Source organism: Aythya marila (assembly GCF_965140915.1).
Source record: "Aythya marila genome assembly, chromosome: 3".
NCBI classification, from domain to species: domain Eukaryota; kingdom Metazoa; phylum Chordata; class Aves; order Anseriformes; family Anatidae; genus Aythya; species Aythya marila.
In genome coordinates this window covers 5,349,227-5,369,384 of record NC_139044.1, presented here as the reverse complement: position 1 = coordinate 5,369,384, position 20,158 = coordinate 5,349,227, and the positions used below count along the sequence as shown (strand labels likewise).

The window sequence follows — 20,158 nt, the reverse complement described above, 5'->3', positions numbered from 1 at the left end:
AAAAGGCATCTTACAAATCTCGCATTTGTAAACGTCCTTTCCCACCTGACCATGTGTTTTCATGTGCCGGGTGAGCTTGCTACTCTGGGCGCAGGCGTAGTTGCAAAGCTCACACTTATAGGGCCGCTCGCCCGTGTGGCTCCGTCTGTGGACAGTGAGATTACTACAGTTCTTGAAGACTTTCCCACAGTACTCACAAGTGTCGCTGCGTCTGCCCTCTTTTGAGCTGGGCCTGCCAGGGCCCGGGCCACTAATATGCGGGGTGCTCCCTCCGCTTCCCGTGCCGCTGCGGCCCGAGATGCCGCCATCCAGCTCGCCCGGCGGCGTGGAGAAGCGCAGGCTGCCGTTCTCCGACGAGTGCTCGGAGGAGGAGGCGAAGGGCGATTGTCGGGAGTCGCCGAAGCTGAGGAAGGGGTCCTTCAGCTGCCGCGAGGCAGCGTAGCCGGCCAGCCACTGGGAGTAAACGTTTTCGGTGTTGGGCATGGCGGCGGCAGGCAGGTCGAACTCCTTCTCCAGCTTGATGCGTTTGGAGAAGGGGCTCAGGGAGCTGGGGCTACCCAGCAGCAGCTTTTTGGACAAGCCGCCCGAGGCGGACTCCCCCGGGGAGCAGCCCCGGCCGTTGACCGCCCCGTCGTCGATGCGGTCGGACTCGCCGGCCACCGAGTCTTCGTCGCAAGTGTCCCTGTGCACCTCGGCCTCGGAGAGGTGGCCCCGTTTGTGCTTCTCCCCCAGCACCTGGTGGAAGGCCTCGCTGAAGTGCTGCATGGAGCTGAGGACCATACCTTGCATGACGTCCGGCATCGACCGGCTCTCCTCGCCGGCCCTGGAGTTGTTCTCATGGTGGCGGGCCGCCTCCAGGTTCATCCCGAAGCCGTAGTCCGGCCTCTCATTCTCGTTCAAGTCCTCCTCCTCTTCCTCCTCCTCCTCCTCCTCTTCCTCCTCCTCCTCCTCCTCCTCCTCGTCCCCGTTCTCAGGGATCATGTTGGGGTCGTTCTCGCTCTTGAACTTGGCCACCACCGACTTGAGGGCGCTGCTGGCACTGCCGACCAGGTCGCTGGTGCCCGGTTCGGGGGAGCTGGCGGTGGAGAGCCCATCATCCGACTTCACCGTCATGGGGGACGACTTGTGCATGTGCGTCTTCATGTGGCGCTTCAGCTTGCTGGCCTGCGTGCAGGCGTGGTCGCAGAGGTTGCACTTGTAGGGCTTCTCCCCGGTGTGGCTCCGGCGGTGGACCACCAAGTTGCTCTGGAACTTGAAGGTCTTCCCGCAGAACTCGCACGACTTGGACTTCATGGGCGGCTGGGAGGGAGGAGGAGCGGACTGCAGAGGAGGAAGGGGCGGCGTGGCCAGGAACGGGGGCTTGCTGCCGGGCTGGAAGGGCTGCAGCAGCCTTTGCATAGGGCTGGGCCGGCTCGGGGACAAGGGCGGGCTGGAGGTGTTGCCGGCCAGCTCCCGCAGCCGCCGGGAGAAATCCATAGCGGGCGGCTCCATCGCCATGGGGTTCAGTCGCAGCACCCTGTCGAAGGCACTAGGGTGATGGGTGGCCAGAGCCATTTCTTCCGCACCCAGGCGCTCTATGCGATGCGGATCCAAATGGTGCCTCGGGGGAGGGCTAAAGAGGGGCGGCGTGGGTGGGAATCGCCCTTCTCCCAGCCCCGACGCCTCTCTCGAGACCGAGCCGGGTATTCTGAGCAGGTTAAAAGGGTTATTGTCTGCAATGTGAATCCCGTGGAGAGGTGGCTGGGAAGGGCACTCTGCACCTAGTCCTGATGGGATACCAACCCGTGGCGTCAGGGGGCTGCCGTGCTCGCTTTCTAGGTAGATCCGTAAGCCGTGCGTGTTCTGTGCGTGCTGCAAGAGGAACCAGGCGCTGTTGAAAGGCTGTTTACAAGTCGTGCACGTGTAGCTGCTGGGCTCGTCTTTACCTGCAAAACAACACAACAGCAGCGTAAATGTCTAATCGCCCACCGGTGGCTGAGAGCTCGCCTCCACGCCTAAGCTCTCCTTCTGCTTAAGGCTACGGCCGAAGGGGCAAAGGGACGCGTGCGGGGCTGGGGGAGGCTCTGCTCCGCTCCCCACGTGCGAAACCAAAGTCAGAAAGGGCCAGGGAGAGGGACAGGGAGCGAGAACAGTGCGGAAAGAGGCAGCCCAGGCAGGGAAAGGGCTGGAGCGCGGCCAGGGAGCCTGGCCGGCCGCCCCGCCGCAGCCGCCGCGTCTCTCGCGCACTGAAAAGAGGCTGGGGACGGTGAATGGCGCTTTGGCAAGGAGCGAGCGAACTCTGTTTCGTGATAATTTATTTTGGGAGATAACACGGACATTATAAAAGAGCAACTGACTAATAAATAACCAAACAAAAAGCCGGCTAATAATGGCAGCCCCCTCCGATGCACAGCAAAACAACAGAAATGAATTAACTTTCTGAGGGCCCTATGCACGGGAAGAGTAGTGGGGAGCACAACGAAGGTGCGTGCGTTTTGCTATCGATTCTGGCAATTTTGTGCGTTAGTCACTTCCATCCCCGTACGCTTTTTTTGCTAAATGCCAGTAACCTGCAACTACAGCTAAGGCAAGTACAGAAATTAATTTCCAGTCCTGCCTAGGAATTCTGTAGAGTTGCTATTCCAGTGATTTTTTTTTAAAAAAAAAAAAAAAGGAAAGAAAGAAAAACCACTCCTGAGGTTTGCTGAATAATAAAAATATCTCGGTCTTCCCAAGCAAGCTGTGCCCGGGGGCTGCCCTGTCTCCAGACAAACCACCGTAGGTAGGTCTCTGCGTTAGATGACATGCAAGTTCACCACATTAGGTTTTGCATAATTGCCCAATATGAAGAAAAGGAAAATTAAAAAAAAAAAAAAAAAAAAAAAGCAGATTTGGAAAGAAAACATCATTTTATCCACAACCGTCTTGTTTTCTATCTCACTTGAGAGGAGAAGAAGAAAAGCTTCATCTGGGTGTTTTCGTTACACAATGAGCTGAACAACGATTTGGGAATATGACAGGCAGGCAGCCCGCAGCGCCGGCTATAGCGACCCATCGCAGCCTCCCTCGCTGCCTCCCGGTTCTTCTATTATTATACATTTGGCCTGACAATCTGAATTGAGTGAGTAAAAAGCGACTCAACCGTCTGCAGCGGGCGTTTAACACTTTAGTCGCTTTAAAAGCTCTTGGAATAATATTTAACGCCTCGTCCTTCGACTGAAGCCAGCGTCTGAATGAAATGCATGGCGGCGCTCGCTATGTGCCAGGCATGGGAGTGCAGATAAATACTTAAATCTGTTGAAATTAGAGCAAAATTCAATCGGGCTTTCACATTCCTCTGCTCATTTGTGAGCTCGGAAAAAATCTTAAATGGGAAAATTTCATCTTGCTTTGCCATAATGAAGTGGAAGTTTTTAACAACATGCTACAAGCCGCGCGCCGGGGCTGCGGTGCGCTAACAATGTAATGCTACCTCGCTTCTCTATTTTATGTATTAGGTCAGAGAAAATAGCATTTTATCTTATAATGAGGATACAACATACAGTGCTCACTATCGCATTTTAGTATTCCCATCAACTAGATATTCTAGATCATAAGGGCAGCTAGTGTAATCATAATGTCAATGAGAAGGGCTGTTACGACTGAGACTAAAGATTACATGGAAAAAGCTGCTTTGAAACTGGTAATTATTACCAGTCCACTAATAGCAAATGATGCATTACAGTTTCACCATATAATCTGTATTTCACTCAGCTCCTGCCAGTACAGCCTTATTATATTACAGTGCTCACAAATTCTAAATTCCTAAACTACGGTCATCAATAAATGTGTTACTTGCCATAATTTGCAAAATTACTTTGTTCATAACATCTTCGACCGTTATAAAGACTAGAATTGATTTCCTGCATGGCAAAATTAGGGCTACATTGATTTAGTGGAGTGTAAAATGTAATATTATTCTTCATTTGCTTTCCTGAAAAACAAGTTTTGAATTCAGCGTCCGTGTTTGGTAATCAAGATAATAATTTAAATATAACATAATGGTTATGCACAAAACTTCCCTAATCTTAAGTGACCTACCATCTTCAGCGTAAAACCAGGCGATAAAATAAAGCAGCAAAATGGTTAAAACCAGCAGCTATCTGCCTCCACCTCCTGCTCTGAAGAGACGCAATTTCTAATTTGTCTATTAGTGCTTGATTAATTACGAAGGCTATTGACTGACCATATCACCACCTAGAGATACGTTCCAGTCTAATGCAGCCTTGCCAAACGGTAAGAATTACGGCAATCATCCGCTCATTACCAGCAAGGAGCGATGAGGGCATCGAAACGGGGTTTTGAGGAGCTTCGCCTTCCCCTCGTCCCACCCCACCGCCCCTCGTCCTTCACCGGGCCGTGCTCCTGGAGATGGCCGCTTCCCCGGGGACATCCACAGAGGGGCTGGCGGGGGGCAGAGGCGTAGCCGTGTTGTTCTTCAGGAAAACACAGCATCTCCCAGCTGGTTTGCCCTTCCCAACCCAGAGCGCCTCTCCCCTCGGCGGATTAAGCCGAGATGGGCAGCCCAAGCCATCCCCACGAACCCAACAGCTCGGGGTGCTCCTGGCCTCCTGCCCGGCTGTCGTGCCCACAAGGTCCTGGTGGACCTCGCCAAGTGCTGGCTGCAGCCCGGCTGTTACTGGACCCAAAAGCTGCGGGGCTGACGGCTTCTCCTCGCTACGGGCCAGCCTCCGCGCTCACACGCACTCCCCTACCACGGAGCACAAAGAGTTCAGGCATCCCAGTGGGCGAGTTGCGGACCCCGAAGGCAGAGAGGAAAGGAAGCAGCAGGGTGCTTTTGGAAAGTGCAACCGTGGGATCAAGTGGTCCTGGGCTAGCAAAGGAGAGAGCTGCAGAGGGTCCCACCAGGCTCGTTTCATGGCTTGCCTCATCTTCCACCGGGGCAAGGCAATGGGACGTGTTAGCCAAAGCAGCATTGCAACACCAATGGGGCTTTCAACCAGTTTCTAAGAGACTCACATGAATCCCCCAAATCTAGATGCAAAGAGGGACACCAGCAGCCCTGCCCACATCCTCAGCTGCTTTGCACTCGAGGACTTTAAGGTCCATAGGGACCGTCTGCTACCATCCTTGGACCTTTTCTGCACTACGTGGCTCGATGTCCTGCACTGACCCCCCACAAGGTCTTTGGGTACGGCGTCACCTCCTCCAGCCCCACTGGCCGCAGCATGGGATCCCAAAGACAGCCGCCCAAACCAGATCAGAGCCACTCAAACTGTATAAGAGGCTGAGGAGAGGCTGAGCACCCACAGGTGGTTCCCACCACTCGCCACGCTCAGCTGCAGCTCTCTGGCATCTATGAAGCTGAGTTTCTCTAGCCCCAGCTCCTTTTCCTCCCCGTTCTGTTTGGGTGTTCTGGAGATACATAGAAAAGCCCCTTGGTACGCAATGCACCCCCCACATACCTAGGATGCACCCAGTAACCAAGGCACACTTCAACATTAATTTATCCAAAAGAAAGAGCTTGAGCCCTTTCCTATCCCTCCTCGTTTTCCAAAATTTGAGTCATTTTCATGGCTTTCCCACAGCTCCACACAAGCACAGTCTCTTGCAAACACGAGGGCTCACTCGAAGACCAGCCTCGCCCTCCCTACAGCAGCACCATGCTGCGAGGAGCCACCTCTGTGCTAATGCCTTCCCAAAATCTGCTGCTGGGCTCCTAATCCCCGCACTGCCCGCCCCATCCGCATGCACAGTGCTCATTTTCCCCATGCACCGTGTCACGCAGAACCAAGCCGAATGCTTTGCAAAGTCTATTTCATCTGCATTTATCAACCAAACTTGTCATCTCGAAGAATGAAATCAGGTTTATTTGACAAGATCTATATTCCATAAATCTACGTTGAGTGGCATGAATTATATTTCTAGCCTTTAATTCTTTATCAATTGAATCTTATGCCAGCTCTTCAATTATTTTGTCCTGAGCAGATAGGCAAGGTGTAACGAATGCTCCCCCGGTTGCCCCAGACACCTATTGGCACTATTTTCCCAGTCCGTAAGCTTTATTAAGAACAAGCATCCCTTGCCAACATTTAGGGATTCTTGGGGGTAAGTTGCCAGGGCCTTTCAATTTAAAAATATTTATCTCCATTGGACCTCGTATAAAATCCTCCTTGTCTGCAAATGAGCTGGGAAAAACACCATCACCCGCCTATTGATCCAGAAACGTAACGCTGCGTCTTTCCATCCCTTCAGTACAAATATTGGTTCAAACTCTGCTACCTTGATGCTTCTTCCACTTAAAACCAGCCATGAGCAGCTCCTGAGAGCTCTAGCATTGCCAGGACCCTGCAAAGCTCTCTTATCCTCCCTGGCTGGGCCAGCACAGGTTTTCCGTGGTGTCTCAGGCTCCCCGTATCAGGTCTCTACTCGTCGTCATTTCCCACTGCGATTGATTGCTATCTATTTTCCATTTTTTAAGTTGTCATGTATTGATTTTTTTTTTATCTAGTTGCCGTTCTCATCTCACCACTGAATAGGGTGTGGGGGGATTTTGGCCAAGGTTGCCCGCACCTCCCTGGCCTGCTCAAAATAAAAACAGCCTCCAATGACCACTCACGTTTCCCTCTGTACATTTTTCCTCCCAATCGATTTTACTGACAATTCTCTTCAGATCTGGGGAGCTGCCCCCCAAGGGCAGGACAGGGCTGTGGTGCAGCCCCGTTCCCCCTTCTCCTTGCAGTTGTGTCGGGGCTGAGGATCTGGCTCACGGCGCTTTGTGGGTTGGCACAAAACCCTCCGAACCACGGGAAGTGATGCCTTGATGCCAGGCGCGAATCCTGCACCAAAAAATCCCTTTTGCTTGACACTGGGGGAATTGCATGGGGATGCCCCGTACCAAATACAAGCATAGGGGCAATACTAATCCTGACGGGTCTCACACAGTGAATACTCATCCACGACTACCAATTTATTCACTTTGGCACCCCAGCCAGCAAATGGCCGGTGCCACCGCACCACTCTACACTGGGGCACCAAGTAGTGCCTCTGGAGTATCAGCTCCTGCCTAAAAAAAACCCTTTCAGAACAGCTCTTACCTGCCATGCCCCCCTGAGAAGTAATTTAAGCAGGAACATGCGAGCGACAGATTTAGCTTCTGATCTGAAAAAACGTTAACAAATGACTGGAATGGATATTGGCATTTGAGCGCCTTTAAGGGCAGTTGGCACAATTACTCGATAAAACATGAAGAGATGTCTGCTATCAGCACTAAGGGGCTTTTCTAAATAAAATAAAAAAAAAAAAAACAAAGCCGGTCCTTCTTCGCTGTGCTCACAGACCAACCCCGCAAACTCCGCGCTTCGCACGGCTGAGCAAGGCGACACCCTGGGCACGAGGCAGAGCCCCGCGGCCGCAGCACCAGCAGCGACGCCAGACGAGGAGCTGGGGAAGGGACCAGCTGGGAGGAGAAGCTGTCAGCTAGATGCCACTGCTGGGAGGGAGAAAAAAAAAATGCTGGAGCAAGGCATCCAAGTTCAGCCATTGCCAAGTGAGTAATGGAATAATCTGCATTCGCGTGCCAATGTGCTTTGGAAGAGCTTCCTCCGTTTCTCAAAAGTCAGGGCTGGATCCAGAAAAGCTGCTCTCCGGACACACGGGTGCTTCAGGGAAGAGGAAAGCCGAAACGATGCAGGCAGCATCCTCCTGATGCGACTGCACAGCCCAGGCGCGGAAGAGGCCTGCGTGCCGCAGGAGAAGCTAACCATCAACACCACCGGTGTCTCACCTGGGGCATCCCGCTGGCTGTGCGGGGACACCCCAGTTTTCCCAGTGCTTTCCCAGTGCAGCAAGCAACGCCGAGGGGTCTCCCATGGGCAACCCGCGCCTGCCGAGCACATAGCCGGTGCCTTTTGCCACCAAACTGCTTGGAGCTGACGGCGACTGGAGCACCTGCAGCCAGCACCTCCCTCTCTTCTGCTTGCCACGAAAAAATTACTGGAGACAGCCTGAGCCAAACCCAGGGACTTCTTTACTCTGCTTTAATGTCAACCGATTGCTTGATTTTTGGACTGATAAATTTGGAGTTGTTATGGTATTTAAAGGGGGGAAGAAAAAACGGAGTTAATTGTTACCACTTGTACTTGACTCAGTTCTCCTCCATCTGGCCTGTCAAATCTCTCTTCTTTTTTCTTTTTTTTTTTTTTTTTTTTCGTTTTTGGAAATCCGTACTGTTGAAATTCCTTCAACCGAAAAGCAGCGCCGTGGAGCCGTTGGGACACAGGAAGCTCAGCAGGGCCGGGAGATAAGTGGGTCCACTCCCGGCTGCAGCAGCCCACTTCTCCCTTTAGCAAGCAATACCGCTGGCTCGTGACTCACCTTTTCCTGGTAGTCAGCAGCATCAATACGGACGGGGAACGGACCGGCCAAACGGATTTTTCCTTATTGCACTAATCCTTCCTCCCGGTCCTCCAGATTGCGAAAGGCAGGGTATTAACCTGTCCCGTCATTAACGGGTTATAAGTAGCTGTTAGCGCTGTTATTATCAGCATCGCCGCTGCTGTTGTCATAACAATTAGAATACTGCTAATAAATAATAGCAGTGGCTGCGTTTATGTACTAGAGGGTACTTTCTAATCTCTTCTGTTTATCACTTCCAGTGCTATCTCTGTATATTGGCATCGTGGTGTTCAAGGAAAGCTGGGGCTGCTTCACTCCTGTGGCACAGCGGCTTTAGGCCAAAGCCGCTCTCCTGATTTCAAAACTGGGAGGTGAAGCCAGCTCGATGGTCCCGATTAATACACCTGCATAAAAAAGGGACAATGTCCCCAGACTCCCCAGCAAACGGCACGGTGGTGTCTGGGCATTGAGAAGCATTGTTGCTGTTGTGCATTTTAAAAAAACAAGTTCTGCAAATGAAGCCTGAGCTGCTTATGGACAGGGCTGATGGCAGGTCCTGGACCCGGGGAGTTGTGAAAATGCCCAAAATCTAAAATGTCCTTTGCTTTCTGGGATCCTCAGTGGCCCCACTTGTTCTGTCCCAGCCTTTCTGTCATGTCTTCTCTATCACTTTGTTCTACATGTATAGTAGTAATTACTAAAAAAAAAATCTTAAAATTATGTTTTCTTCCTGAAAATATTTTTTTTTCCGATTCAAGCTTCCAAAAATCATTTTAATACAATTGGCTAAATATTTTCTAGACCAAGTCTCAACAACGCCATTGTTTCACTGCGCATCCTTCTACGAGCCATGCCAAAACACCAGTGACTTTACCCAAACGAAAAAAAAAAAAAAAAAAGCCACAGCAATAATGAAACCAAAGCTACAGCCACTTTGCCGCTCAGACAGAATTCAGGGTAGGACCTCCAGCAATTAATCTATTTTTTCCAAAAGCCAAATTTCCAGCAGGCACCTCTTGCTATTTAAAGCCACCCACCAGCAGCCCCACCAGGATGGCCAGAGGAAACCAGGCGCCATCGCCCCCCGTGCACTCGAAGCACAGACTTCATGGGTGACATTTTTGGTTGGGGTCCCCAGTATTTGCTGTATTTACTCATCCTTCTCACAAGAACCCAGCCTGTAACACCTATTTCCCCCCCAAAAAATGCTATTTCCAGGAGACAAAGCCCATCATTTGCTGGGGCTGGGAGGCCTGACCTCCGCGTCTGTCACCATTTTCGAGGCGATTACAATTTGGCCACCAAAAAAACCTGCTTCGAGCTCCAACTTGGCAAGTAAGCCATCAGGCTGCAACTGATTTTGTGCTTTTTTAAAACTTCAGGGGGGTGGAAATCTGTCGTGTCTCCATTAACCGGGAGCAGAAGAAAACTGCAGTGAAACAACGCTGGGCTTGAAATCCAGCTCTGAATGAAATTGTAAAAGCAAGCCCTCGAGCGGGTAGGATCTGATCGCACACACGTATGCCCTCTAGACGCTACAGTGAGGGAGAAATCCGGGTGGTGCAGGAGACAGACGGACCTCAGCACAACCCAGGGGGCTGCGCAGCCTCCAGCACGGGCGGTGGCACCTGAGCAGCGCGCTGCGGGGAGCTGCCAGCCCTGCGAGGGGCTCTCCTCCCTGAAACCACCTCCCGTGTCGGAAACCACCAGGAGCGAAGCAGCCACCATCCCCAGCCTTTCCCTCCCTGCCTCTGCTGAGCCACCCCAGCCCAACCCCGGAGCTTTTCTGGGGCAAATGTTTTTTTTTTTTTTGAGTGGACTTTCCAAGAGGAGAGGCACGGGCAGCACGTCGCCTGCTGAAGCTGCCCCTCGGGACACGCCTAGCACCAGGCACGCCAGGAAGGTCTGCCCGGCCAGTGACCCACCTGAGCCCTGACCGCTGCAGGCATCAAAGCCCTTTGAAAGCCCAGCCCGGCTGGCAGGCACACAATGCCTCGCTCCAACCGTCCGCAATTACGCACTTCCCCGATGGCTGCCGGGGACAACCGGGTTAATAATCCACTCTTTAAATACAGGGTAATTATATAGCTGCAGAGAGGCTCCAAATTATTTTATTCACTTTCATACACCTACATGATGAGTTGTTTCCTTTCCTACTTTGCGTTGGCTCCCTTTTCCTCTTCTTGTTTTCTTCCCTTCCGACAGCCCTATGACTAAACCTGGATAAAAGGCAGAGCACGCTTCAAAAAGTTTCTTTAAGGCAAAACAAAACAAAACAAAACAACACCACAAATACAAGAAAGGCCACGCTGAAACACTGCTGCAGGTCATTCCCAGCAGTGCCCGGAGCATGGAGGCAGGAGGCACCACCAGTGCCACCGAGGCACTGCTCCACCGTCAGAGCTCATCATCACCTCTGTCTTTGTTGTATTTTTGCTGCATTTCAAATGTTAAATATTCTGGTTCTCTGTCTAGCCGAGGGATGGCTTTGGGGATGTCCTTTCAGGGGAACTCCACAGTTGGGGACAAGCACCAGATGTGCAAGCCGAGGAGGCACCGCAGCAGCCAAATCTGTTTTTTCTCAGCAAGCATAAAATGCTCACTCGGAGCAGCGCTGCCCTGCTCACTTCCTTCTCACACTGGGTTTGCTGTACGGACAGGGCTTGTAGGTCAGATTCAGGGAAGGGAAAGCAAAGACCTGGGACTGTTCCCCTTGAGAGCCCTCTTGCACCTTTTCCTTCCCAAAATGGATCCTCTTTGACCCTCCTCGGCTACCAACTTCCCCTTTGGCTCACTTTCCTCTCACTTCCAAATGAATGGTACTTAGCCAGCAGCAAACCACCCTGACAAAGTGGGTCAGGGGAACCACAGGTCCCCCAGAACAACCCCTCTGGCTGCAAATCACCGGTTCAGAAGGCAAAGGTTTATTCTGTCCCTGAGCAAGTTCAATGTCACCACGGAGTTGCAAGCACAGCAAGTGCTGAACCAGACCCCACCACATTTCGCTTTATAACTTGCACAAGCGACTGTTGGTAGAATTAATAAAATTTTCCTCCGCTTTGCAAATAGGACCAAAAGGTGTCGTAAAGTTGTCTGGTCTCCTCCGGTTTATTCCGTCTCCTCTCCATAGTCAAGATATCCTTGAAGTTGAAAATGATATAATACTCGGAATATCTGGAGTTGGAGGATGTAAGACTTGCAAGGATTGCTACAGCTTTATTGCATTCCCAGGGCACGGAGAGTATTTACCATACATACATCACGTCAAGGAATGCAAAAAGGGCATATGAAAATTTGGGGATGCAAGCTCAGGAGTTTAAATTCACAGAAAGGAAGATAAAGAGCGGTTTTTCTTATTTATAGATTTGCAGATGAAATCCAACAAAAACAGCCCTCCCCCCCCCCCAAAAACCCTCCTTTATGTCAGTAAGGCTGATTCAATTTCCCAGCTTGCAAGGTCTCCTCTATCCGAGTATTACCCGACCCCAATAACACACACTCTTCCAAGGTTAAGATCTGTTTCCTTACAATAATGCAGAAAGCTGTTGTTTCAGTTGCGGCTGCAGGATTCAGCTTTGAAGGACAGGTTAGTACCACACTACATTTAACTGGATTCAGTTCATCTGATTATACAGTGCCTTGCTTTCTGGAATATGTAATCATCTCTTTCTGATGACATTTTAAATATCCAACTAGACAAATAATTGCGGCAATAATTGATAGCTGAGTCAAGCTGGAAGATTATTGATTGGCACAGTACCCACTGAAACAAATGTTCATCTTTCAAACATTACAGTGAGGATGCTTAAATCTAACTTTTGCTGATAAATGATAAAAATTTGATTTACTGATAAAACCACTGGAAGAGAATATGCACTTCAGGATTTGATTACTTTGTGAAATTTTTAGAAGAAAAATTAGGCATCGGGATTTATATTCTATTGCACATGAATAATTGCCAAGCTAGGGACAAGGAGTTGAACATAAACACGTGCAGAGAAGTCTTCAAGAGTTGCCGATTAACTCTCTACCTTCCTGAATGCCATTTACCCGGTGCCAATTGCTGCTTACCCAGAGCCAATCCCACAGTCTCCCCGAGCATGGCCTTTATGGGTCTCGGTGCGGGCGGTGGGATTTGCATCAAGCAGGGAAGCTCCCTCGCCACTTTCTGGGCAGCTCTGAGCAGCCCGAAGCAGGCAGTCTGAACTCTTACCCTGCAGACAGAGCCAAAATGAGGTTTTGGTCTCATTTGCCGTGGTGTAAGTGAGGAGTGGTGTCACCAGAACCTGCGGCATCGTGTCAGCGTAACTGCAGCACAGGCAAACAATGAGCCGCTGAGGCTGAGGGAGAGGGGCCACAGCAAGGCAAGGGCCTGAAATTAAAGAAAAGAGCCCGAATATTTGAGGAGGGTGCGATGCAGACAAATTTCAGGGTAGGAGATGAAAAATGCCCTGCGATGTTTTGAATCCGAGCCATTAGGAGCTGCCTGAGTCTCCTGACGGCTGCTAAAAACCAGGCGCTCGTTAGACCTGGCCATCAGCTGAGCCCTGACACTTACGGCAGATGAGGGGGCTCGGCGAGCGACCACGCTCTGATTTACAGACCCTGAGTTAATTAGGAAGCCCTGAGATCCTCTGCCCGTGCGGGTCACTCTCGGCAGTGCTCGGTGGTGTCCGGCCTCAGGAAGGCGATCCCCGCCGCCAGCCCCGGCAGGAGGCTGCCGTGCTCGCACAGCGCGCTTCCTCGGCTGAAACAAAACGCTGATGAAATCTGCATCGCCCCACGCTATAAATAGCTCCGCTTTCAATTTATTCATTTTCTTTTCCCCCTGCCGACTGGATGGCACATCCAGCCTGGGACATGGGGGCAGCCGTTTATCCAAGCCTGCGCCAGCACAAAGCTCGTAAGACAGGGAAGTGCTTTGCAGGCAGTGAACTGCTCGTCTCGAAACCCCAGCCCCGATCCCACAGCCGGCTGTGAACACTCTGCATCCCTATTTATGGTCTTTCTTTCCGTCTTTGTATTTTTTTTCCCTCTCCTCGACCCTTGGTGCACGTGAGCACGTGCCTGCAGGCGCTTGCTGCCTGGATAGTAAAGGCAGGCCACGTGCAGAACAACGAATCCAGAGGGCAATTTTGTCCATCGCCACCAGAACTTGCTAACACGGGGAAGATGGGCGAGGAAAAACGGGCAGCACTTGCCCTGTAGTGCCAGGTGGAGAGCCAGCAGCCTCAGAGCTGAGCAGAAGCCACTCACACATTATGCAGGAAAAATACCAGTGGGTACGAGCTGGGGGGGTGTGATGGGTGGAGCAAACCTGAGATGCCACCAGCCAGACAGGCTGTCCCCTTGTTTGGCCAGATGCCCCATGGTGTCCACGACAAGGCTTTGGGAATATTCACCAGCAAGAGCTGCCATCAGCCTTTGCATGGGGTTCCAGAAAGATTCCTTTCTGGGGACATCTCACGGCATTTCCCAATGTGACCAAGTGAGAGGGTGACCAGAAACATTTGTTTCTTCAAATTACTCTCCAAAAAAGTGCAGGAGAAATGCAAATTGAAAGAATATATATTTTTTTTCTTTTTCCTATGCAAGCACCAAATAAAACGAGAAAGCTCTGTGTGGAACCACACAACAAACACTGCAAGTCCCAGCGACAACCCAAAGGCAAAACGACAGACCCACAGTCACACAGGGAGCCAGCAGCAGACACTAGAAAATTAACTCTCAGAAACAGTCTAGCATTGGCAGGGAAATGAATGAGATGATCTAAGAGATATTTTCCACCTCTAATAGGATTTGATGATGATTTTGCATAGGCTTTTGTGCTAGCCTGGCTTTTGATAAAGGCATGGTGTCTCTTTTCAACCCGCATGCGAGTGCGAGATTAATAAGTTGCAAACTCGGCCCACCTCTGCTATAAATGGTTCCTGTGCATATAGGGGGGAAAAAAGCCAAGCTACGACTGATAAAAAACACGGTTAACTGAGTGCGGTTAGTGTTTTTGCACTCAAATCTTCAGTTATTAAGATATTCAGAAAGAAGACAAAACCTCTCCTCCAGCACCCAAAAAAAAGTACTGGTTGAGAAGCCAGCGGGGGCAGCGATGTACGGAGCGTGTTCAGCTCGGGAGCTCTACCCCAGCAGATCCTCATCCTTGCCAAAACCCCTGTGGAGGAGCAGGGCTGGAAGCACCATGCCCACTAGCTCTTAAAAAAATGCAGGCAGCAAGAGGTGACTGCTCACCAGTGCAGAGGAGACAGAGCCCTTGCGGATGGGGAAGGCACTCGTTTGGGAAGGTCGGGCTCGGAGGCAGAAGACCGGCCTCAAAGGATGAATGAAGAGCGCGTTGTTGGTAGGGCACGTGATGAGAACAAGAGTTTGTAAGTGTATCAAACGGATTGTCAAGAAGCCCATCTTTTTGCAAGATAAGCATTTTGTTAGAGGAAAATGCAATTAAATGTTTTAACTGCCAGCGCTTAGATACCAGTAACAGATAGCAGCAGCAACAACAAAAAAAAACTAACCTAGGCTGATTAAGTGAATAATCTCCGGCGTATCCTGCGTGGCCATACGATGACACCGCCTTCTTGGGCTGAACACCCCCAGCCATGCCAAAAGTCAAGCAAAAAGAGTCATCGACACGGTGCACGCCTGGCCACTGGCTTGGGGATGGGGTTTTGGCCCAGGGGAGCCTTGCAGGTCGATGGCTGGCGGTGTCTGCTCTGCAGCCAGGTCCAGTGGGTGCCCCTGCTGGGGCCCAGAGCCGCGGGAGCGCGGCGCTGCAGGCAGAGATAAGGAGGTGGCAGCTCCCGTCCCAGAGCTCCCCACCACCGCCGATAGGGGCCGGCGGCTCAAACTGGCCGCCGCTCCCCGCTCCTCGGGCTTGGGAAGGCCGAACAGCTCCGGAGGTAAGTGGCAGAAGTGTTAAGCCTCCCATTTTCCCATCTGCAGCTACATCTCGCCTCGCTTTTGAAAAACCACAGCCGGCCATTTGTGGTCAGAGTGGAAGAAATTGGCCTCACGTCATTTTTTAGTAATAACGCAATAAAAGAGCAATAACGTTAATAACAATTAACACCGAGACGCTGCACTTAATTGCACGTCGGGTCCACAGGGCTCAGCACGCTTTGCAAATGACCATTACTGTCACGGAAAGGGAGCTGGATGCCGCTGCAAAGGGCAGCAGCTCCATAAAGGATGCGAAGTCATCCGAGCCATCGCCTCACCCGTGCGTTTTACCCTGTCTGGGGCAGGGAGGGAGATGGCTGGAGCCAGGGTAGGGCTGAAATCGCCAGCGGGTTCACCTCGCCACTCCTCCGATGCCCTTGGCAATCCAGTTAAGATTTGACAGCATTTAAAGATGACAGTGCTGGAGGTAATGGGACAATGCCATAACAGGATTACAGGAAATGTGAAAGAAAGGACATACGTACGTAATGTCATTAAAGTAATGTCATCTATGAACAGCTTTTGCTTCCATTTCTGCTGACAAAGAAGTCACTATCACTTACCCAATTCCTTTTAAACTCCGTTACTGCCCTAAATAGTTTACTTCTCCCTGGGAGAACCCCTTACCCACGCCGCTACGAGCACTTTGGCCAACTTTCTGGCCAGGACCCACGGCCCGAGGCGGAGCTGCCGAGGGGCCAGGAGCAGGAGGAGCAGGGCAGCATCCCCAAGCTGACCGCAGCATCCTTCCCTCCGCTGCCTCGCCTCCGCCGGGCAGCCCTGGCCATCAGTATTCCCTCTGGGTGCCGCCACAGCTGCCCCGTCAGCCGCTAGCACAGCCCTCTCCTTGTCCCCCGCCAGAAGTGCTGCTGCGTGCCAAGCGACTGGCCGCGAACAAAAGCGTGTTTGACCAACACTTGTTCCCAAAACAAAACCCCGGCTGGAGGAGGAAGTCCCGGGAAGGAGGGGGAGCCAGGGCTGTGACGATTTCGGAGCCCCGGGACGCGCATTCCTGCCAGACAATGGTGTCTGGCCTCCCCATTCACCGCCCCACCGAAAATCCCCTCCTCGAATCCCCTCCTCAACGCCATGTTTATCATGGAGGCTAATGAGTGGAAGGGATGCCCTTAAATAGAGCCCGAGAGCTGCCCCTGCTGCTCCAAGGCCCAGGGGGACGATAGGTGCCACGTGCTGGGGACAAGCCCCGCGCCAGCCCCGCTGGGGACACTCCCACTCCTCAAACCAAAGCACTTGCGTGGATTTTCCTATTAAAAAATTAAAGTCTAGAGGGTGAAAAAGCCCTCTCTGAAGTGGGGAGGTTCCTTCACTGTGAACAGACTCCACACGACTCGGGGAGGTGTATCTGGAGCTGAAGAAATACAGCTGGGAATTTCCCGCTGGGAAATAGAGGGGCGAGTTGGCTCCTTCTGCTTTGGGTGGCCAAAGCCAACGGGCACAGAAATTCAGGGGGTGGCTGTGCTACCCCTTTTCGGCGATGTTTACCCATCTTCTCTTTTTTTTTTTTTTTTTTTGAGCAAAACACTTCTTTTGAGCTTGCCAGCCTTGCCTTAGATGACTCTTCTTCCTGCGCCCGGCGAAAGTAACTGTTCTGTACCAGAGGAGCCTTTGCCCCCGTCTATCTGCGAGACATTGGCATGTGAAGCTGGCGATTAGAGGAAACACCCTGCTCGGACAGCCGGCCCCCACCCCCGATAAGTACAGTTGAAAACCACAGGGGTTACACATTCCAGCTCGCGCGCCGCGTGCGAGCCCCACAATCTTATCCGGTAATAGCCAGCCGTGCAAATCTTCACCGCCTTGAGCAACGTGACATCTGCCCGCTCCGGCAACGCGTCCAGCAGCTGGGGCGGCGGCAGGGCGGATGGTCACGGGGAAGCAGGCAGCCAGTGTTGTGTTTTTAGGGTTTTTTTAGCACCCAAGATGGCCGTGGTCATCGCACAGCCTCCTGGCCCTTTGGTTAACAGCTCAATCACATCGAAATTCCCTCCCCAAAGCAGGGGAAGCCGCGGGTCATGGCACGGGTGGGATGTGGACACCAGCGGAAGGTCCTGCTGTCGCAGTGGCCCCGTGAGCAGGGACCTGAAGTTTCTGCTCTCCCGTTTCCCCCAGCCAAAGCCAAAGGCTCGATTCCCGGCCAGCACGGTAGCCTGGATCCCCTGCTGCCAGACACAGCACCTCTGGCTTCCAGTCAAATACAAAATGCTTCTCTCCTTCTGGAAAAGCACCGGCGGTATTTCCTTCTATGGGTTTACTGCAGGCTTCCCGCGGGCTTTGGTGGGAGCAGGACCGTACTGTCTGTCTGTCTGGCTGGCCGGGCATACATTGCTAATGGATCACACTCGCAATAAACACAGATACATTAAAATTCCTCGCAAAGCCGTAATACTTGGCCCTCCAACAGCACTTTCCAGATGGCAACGAACCAAGCCCCGCAGAGCCGTCCCCGAGGAGGCGCACGTCACCGGCCCCCTTCAGCAGGTAGGGATGGAGAAATTGGGCAAACCAGCTCAGCTCCTTCTCCCCAGGCCCATGCTCAAGCACCGGGTGAGAAAAAGAAACGCTCTTGCCAGGATTTAAGGACGTTTTCTAAGGTTTATTCACCATCTCGGCAGCAAGGCTGCTCAGGGTGTGTTCAGCAGTGTTGGAGCCGCCCTGCGCCCCGTGCCCTGCGCTCCACGGGCTGCTTCTTTCATTCTCCTTTCCCCTTTGAAATGAATACTGCCACTTTACAATTGCCCTGTAGTGGTTACCGTTTCCTCCTGCTTGCTCTGAAGCTGGGGCGTTGCAGTCATGGAGCACACCCCAACAGCAAGCTAAACCAGAGCTTGTGGGGAAACCTGTGCAGCCCCCTGCGCCCCAGAGGGGTTTTTAAGCACAGAGAGCCAGCCCTCGCCACCCTTGCCCCGGCACGGCACCGCCAGCGTGCCCCAAAACACGTCGGGGCCACCCCATCTGGGGACACGCTGCGGTTCTGAAGCAGGGGGTGCAGGTGAAGTTTGAGGGACGGGGCGATTCCTGCTAGAGCAGGACCCCAGCAGCAGGGCGAATGCCCCCGTTATCTGGCTAACCACATTGCCGCCCCACGCGCTGTCCGGCCGGCGATACCGGGTGCTGCACGGGCAGTGCCACCGAATTAAGCAGCTGCCACCAAAAAACAGGGGTCCTTCCTCACCGGGAGTGGAGGGGATCGCTGCAGCCGGGGCCACGGCCGAGATGGCCTCGTGCTTTTGGTGCCGTGGTATAGGAACGGGTCCCACGCGGCGGGCTGTCAAGGCAGGGCTACCCGACCTAGCAGGCTGCTGGAGCACCAGCCACTGAACCCAAAATCTAGGAAGCCAGTGTGACACATTTAAAAATCATATACCTTTTTTTTAAAATAAATAAATACCGGTAGACAGAAAATCCACAGTAATTTTCTCTCTTTCTTTGACCATGGGTTGATAATCTCCTTTCCCTGGGGAAAAACGAGCCCTAAAACCACCCAAACGCTGCTCTGAAAGTAGAGCCCTCTCCTTTGAAACCCCCAGAAATACAGCAACAGCTGCTGGGAAGGCTCATGCTCCTTCCCTAAAAACCCAAACCCCTGAGCCGTGATGCTGAAGGACACCAGGAGGCCCGCAGCAGCTGGGACTCCAGTTTCACAACCTTGCAAACGTTTTCTAAACCCCTAATCTTACAAATACGTCTGCAATAGGAGGCACAACCGCTCTCGGCGTATGGGAGCACTGGGCTTTCTCTGCCAGGGCTGGGGCAGCTACTGACACGCTCCCAACGCCTCCAGGACAGCCTCTCCTTTCCACCGGCGGTACTCAGTCTCTTCAAATAACTTCCATGAAGCCTCTCATCTTCTCCACCTGAGCCTCCAGCCCTCGCTGGCTTCATGGCTCTGGGTGAATCCCTTGCCTTCAGAGACGCACCTGCAGGTGACACCGCTGGAGACGCGGAGTTTGCGACGTGCCACAAAGCTGCTGCGGCAACAATTTTGAGGCCGCAGAAGCATTTTAATTTGAAACGCGCCACAAAAAGCTGGACCAAAGCTTGGCTTAAGACTCAGAAGGAAATTCTGGAAGCACCCATTCGGGAACAGCTTGCACAGCACAAAGCCTCTGCTGAAGCTGCTGAGTTACAGCGATGATACAAACCCAGCACGATGGGGCCCTGTCCAAGCAAAACTAGAAGAAAAGGGCTAAGGAGGCCTCCAGCCCTTTAGAAAAAGTTGTAATGAAACTGCACCGCTGCAAAGGACCCCTGACCTTGCGGGAAGACATTTAGAAGTGTGACCCCTGCCTGAAGTGGGACCAAAGTCACGTTTCCAAGCTTTATCCCAGAGCTTGCAGTGCCAGCAGCATCCTGTAACCCACACCACGAGCCGAAGCTGAAGAAAAACCACAGGCGTCAGCAACACCAGGCTGTGCGGGCACGTGGACTCACATCCAGGGAGAGGCAGGAGGTGGCTTACACTTTATGGCCAGTCCAAAATCACTTCCATTTGGCTCTGCACCCCACCCGCACAGGCCAACACAAAGCTTCCAGCTCCTCACTTCTCCTCTGGGGTGCTGCCTGGTGTTTTCCTACACGGAGCCAAATGCCGTGTTCAGCTCAGGCCTCCCATGATGGGCTGCAGACATCGGGGCCTCAGGGTGACAATTTGCAGCCTGCCATCAAAACGCAGCCCCAAAATGCAGAGAGGCACCTCACCCAGCCCACAGCCCGTGCCATCTCGCCCCTCAGCTGCTCCCTAGCCAGCCCCTGTGCCACGGCACGGCGTAAATTCGGTGCTAAGGCTGAGAGAAGAGACCCAGCCTCTCGG

General features: G+C 52.4%; 1 protein-coding gene across 3 annotated transcripts in view; it reads right to left on the bottom strand.

The window, feature by feature from the left end:
- BCL11A (BCL11 transcription factor A) overlaps window positions 1-20,158 on the bottom strand; it is a 68,131-nt gene that overhangs the window by 8,598 nt on the left and 39,375 nt on the right. The window contains exons 1-2 of one of the 3 annotated variants that reach the window (XM_082755514.1): window positions 14,904-15,010; window positions 1-1,925 (exon numbers count right to left, since the gene is read on the bottom strand). The exon at window positions 1-1,925 is cut by the window's left edge and continues 3,665 nt beyond it. In XM_082755514.1, coding sequence (XP_082611640.1) covers window positions 1-1,925; window positions 14,904-14,949 — 1,971 coding nt within the window. In that variant the 5' untranslated portion in view covers window positions 14,950-15,010. Of the gene's footprint in view, window positions 1,926-14,903; window positions 15,011-20,158 lie in introns of those variants that run through there. The other 2 variants (XM_082755515.1, XM_082755513.1) reach the window with 2 other exon arrangements.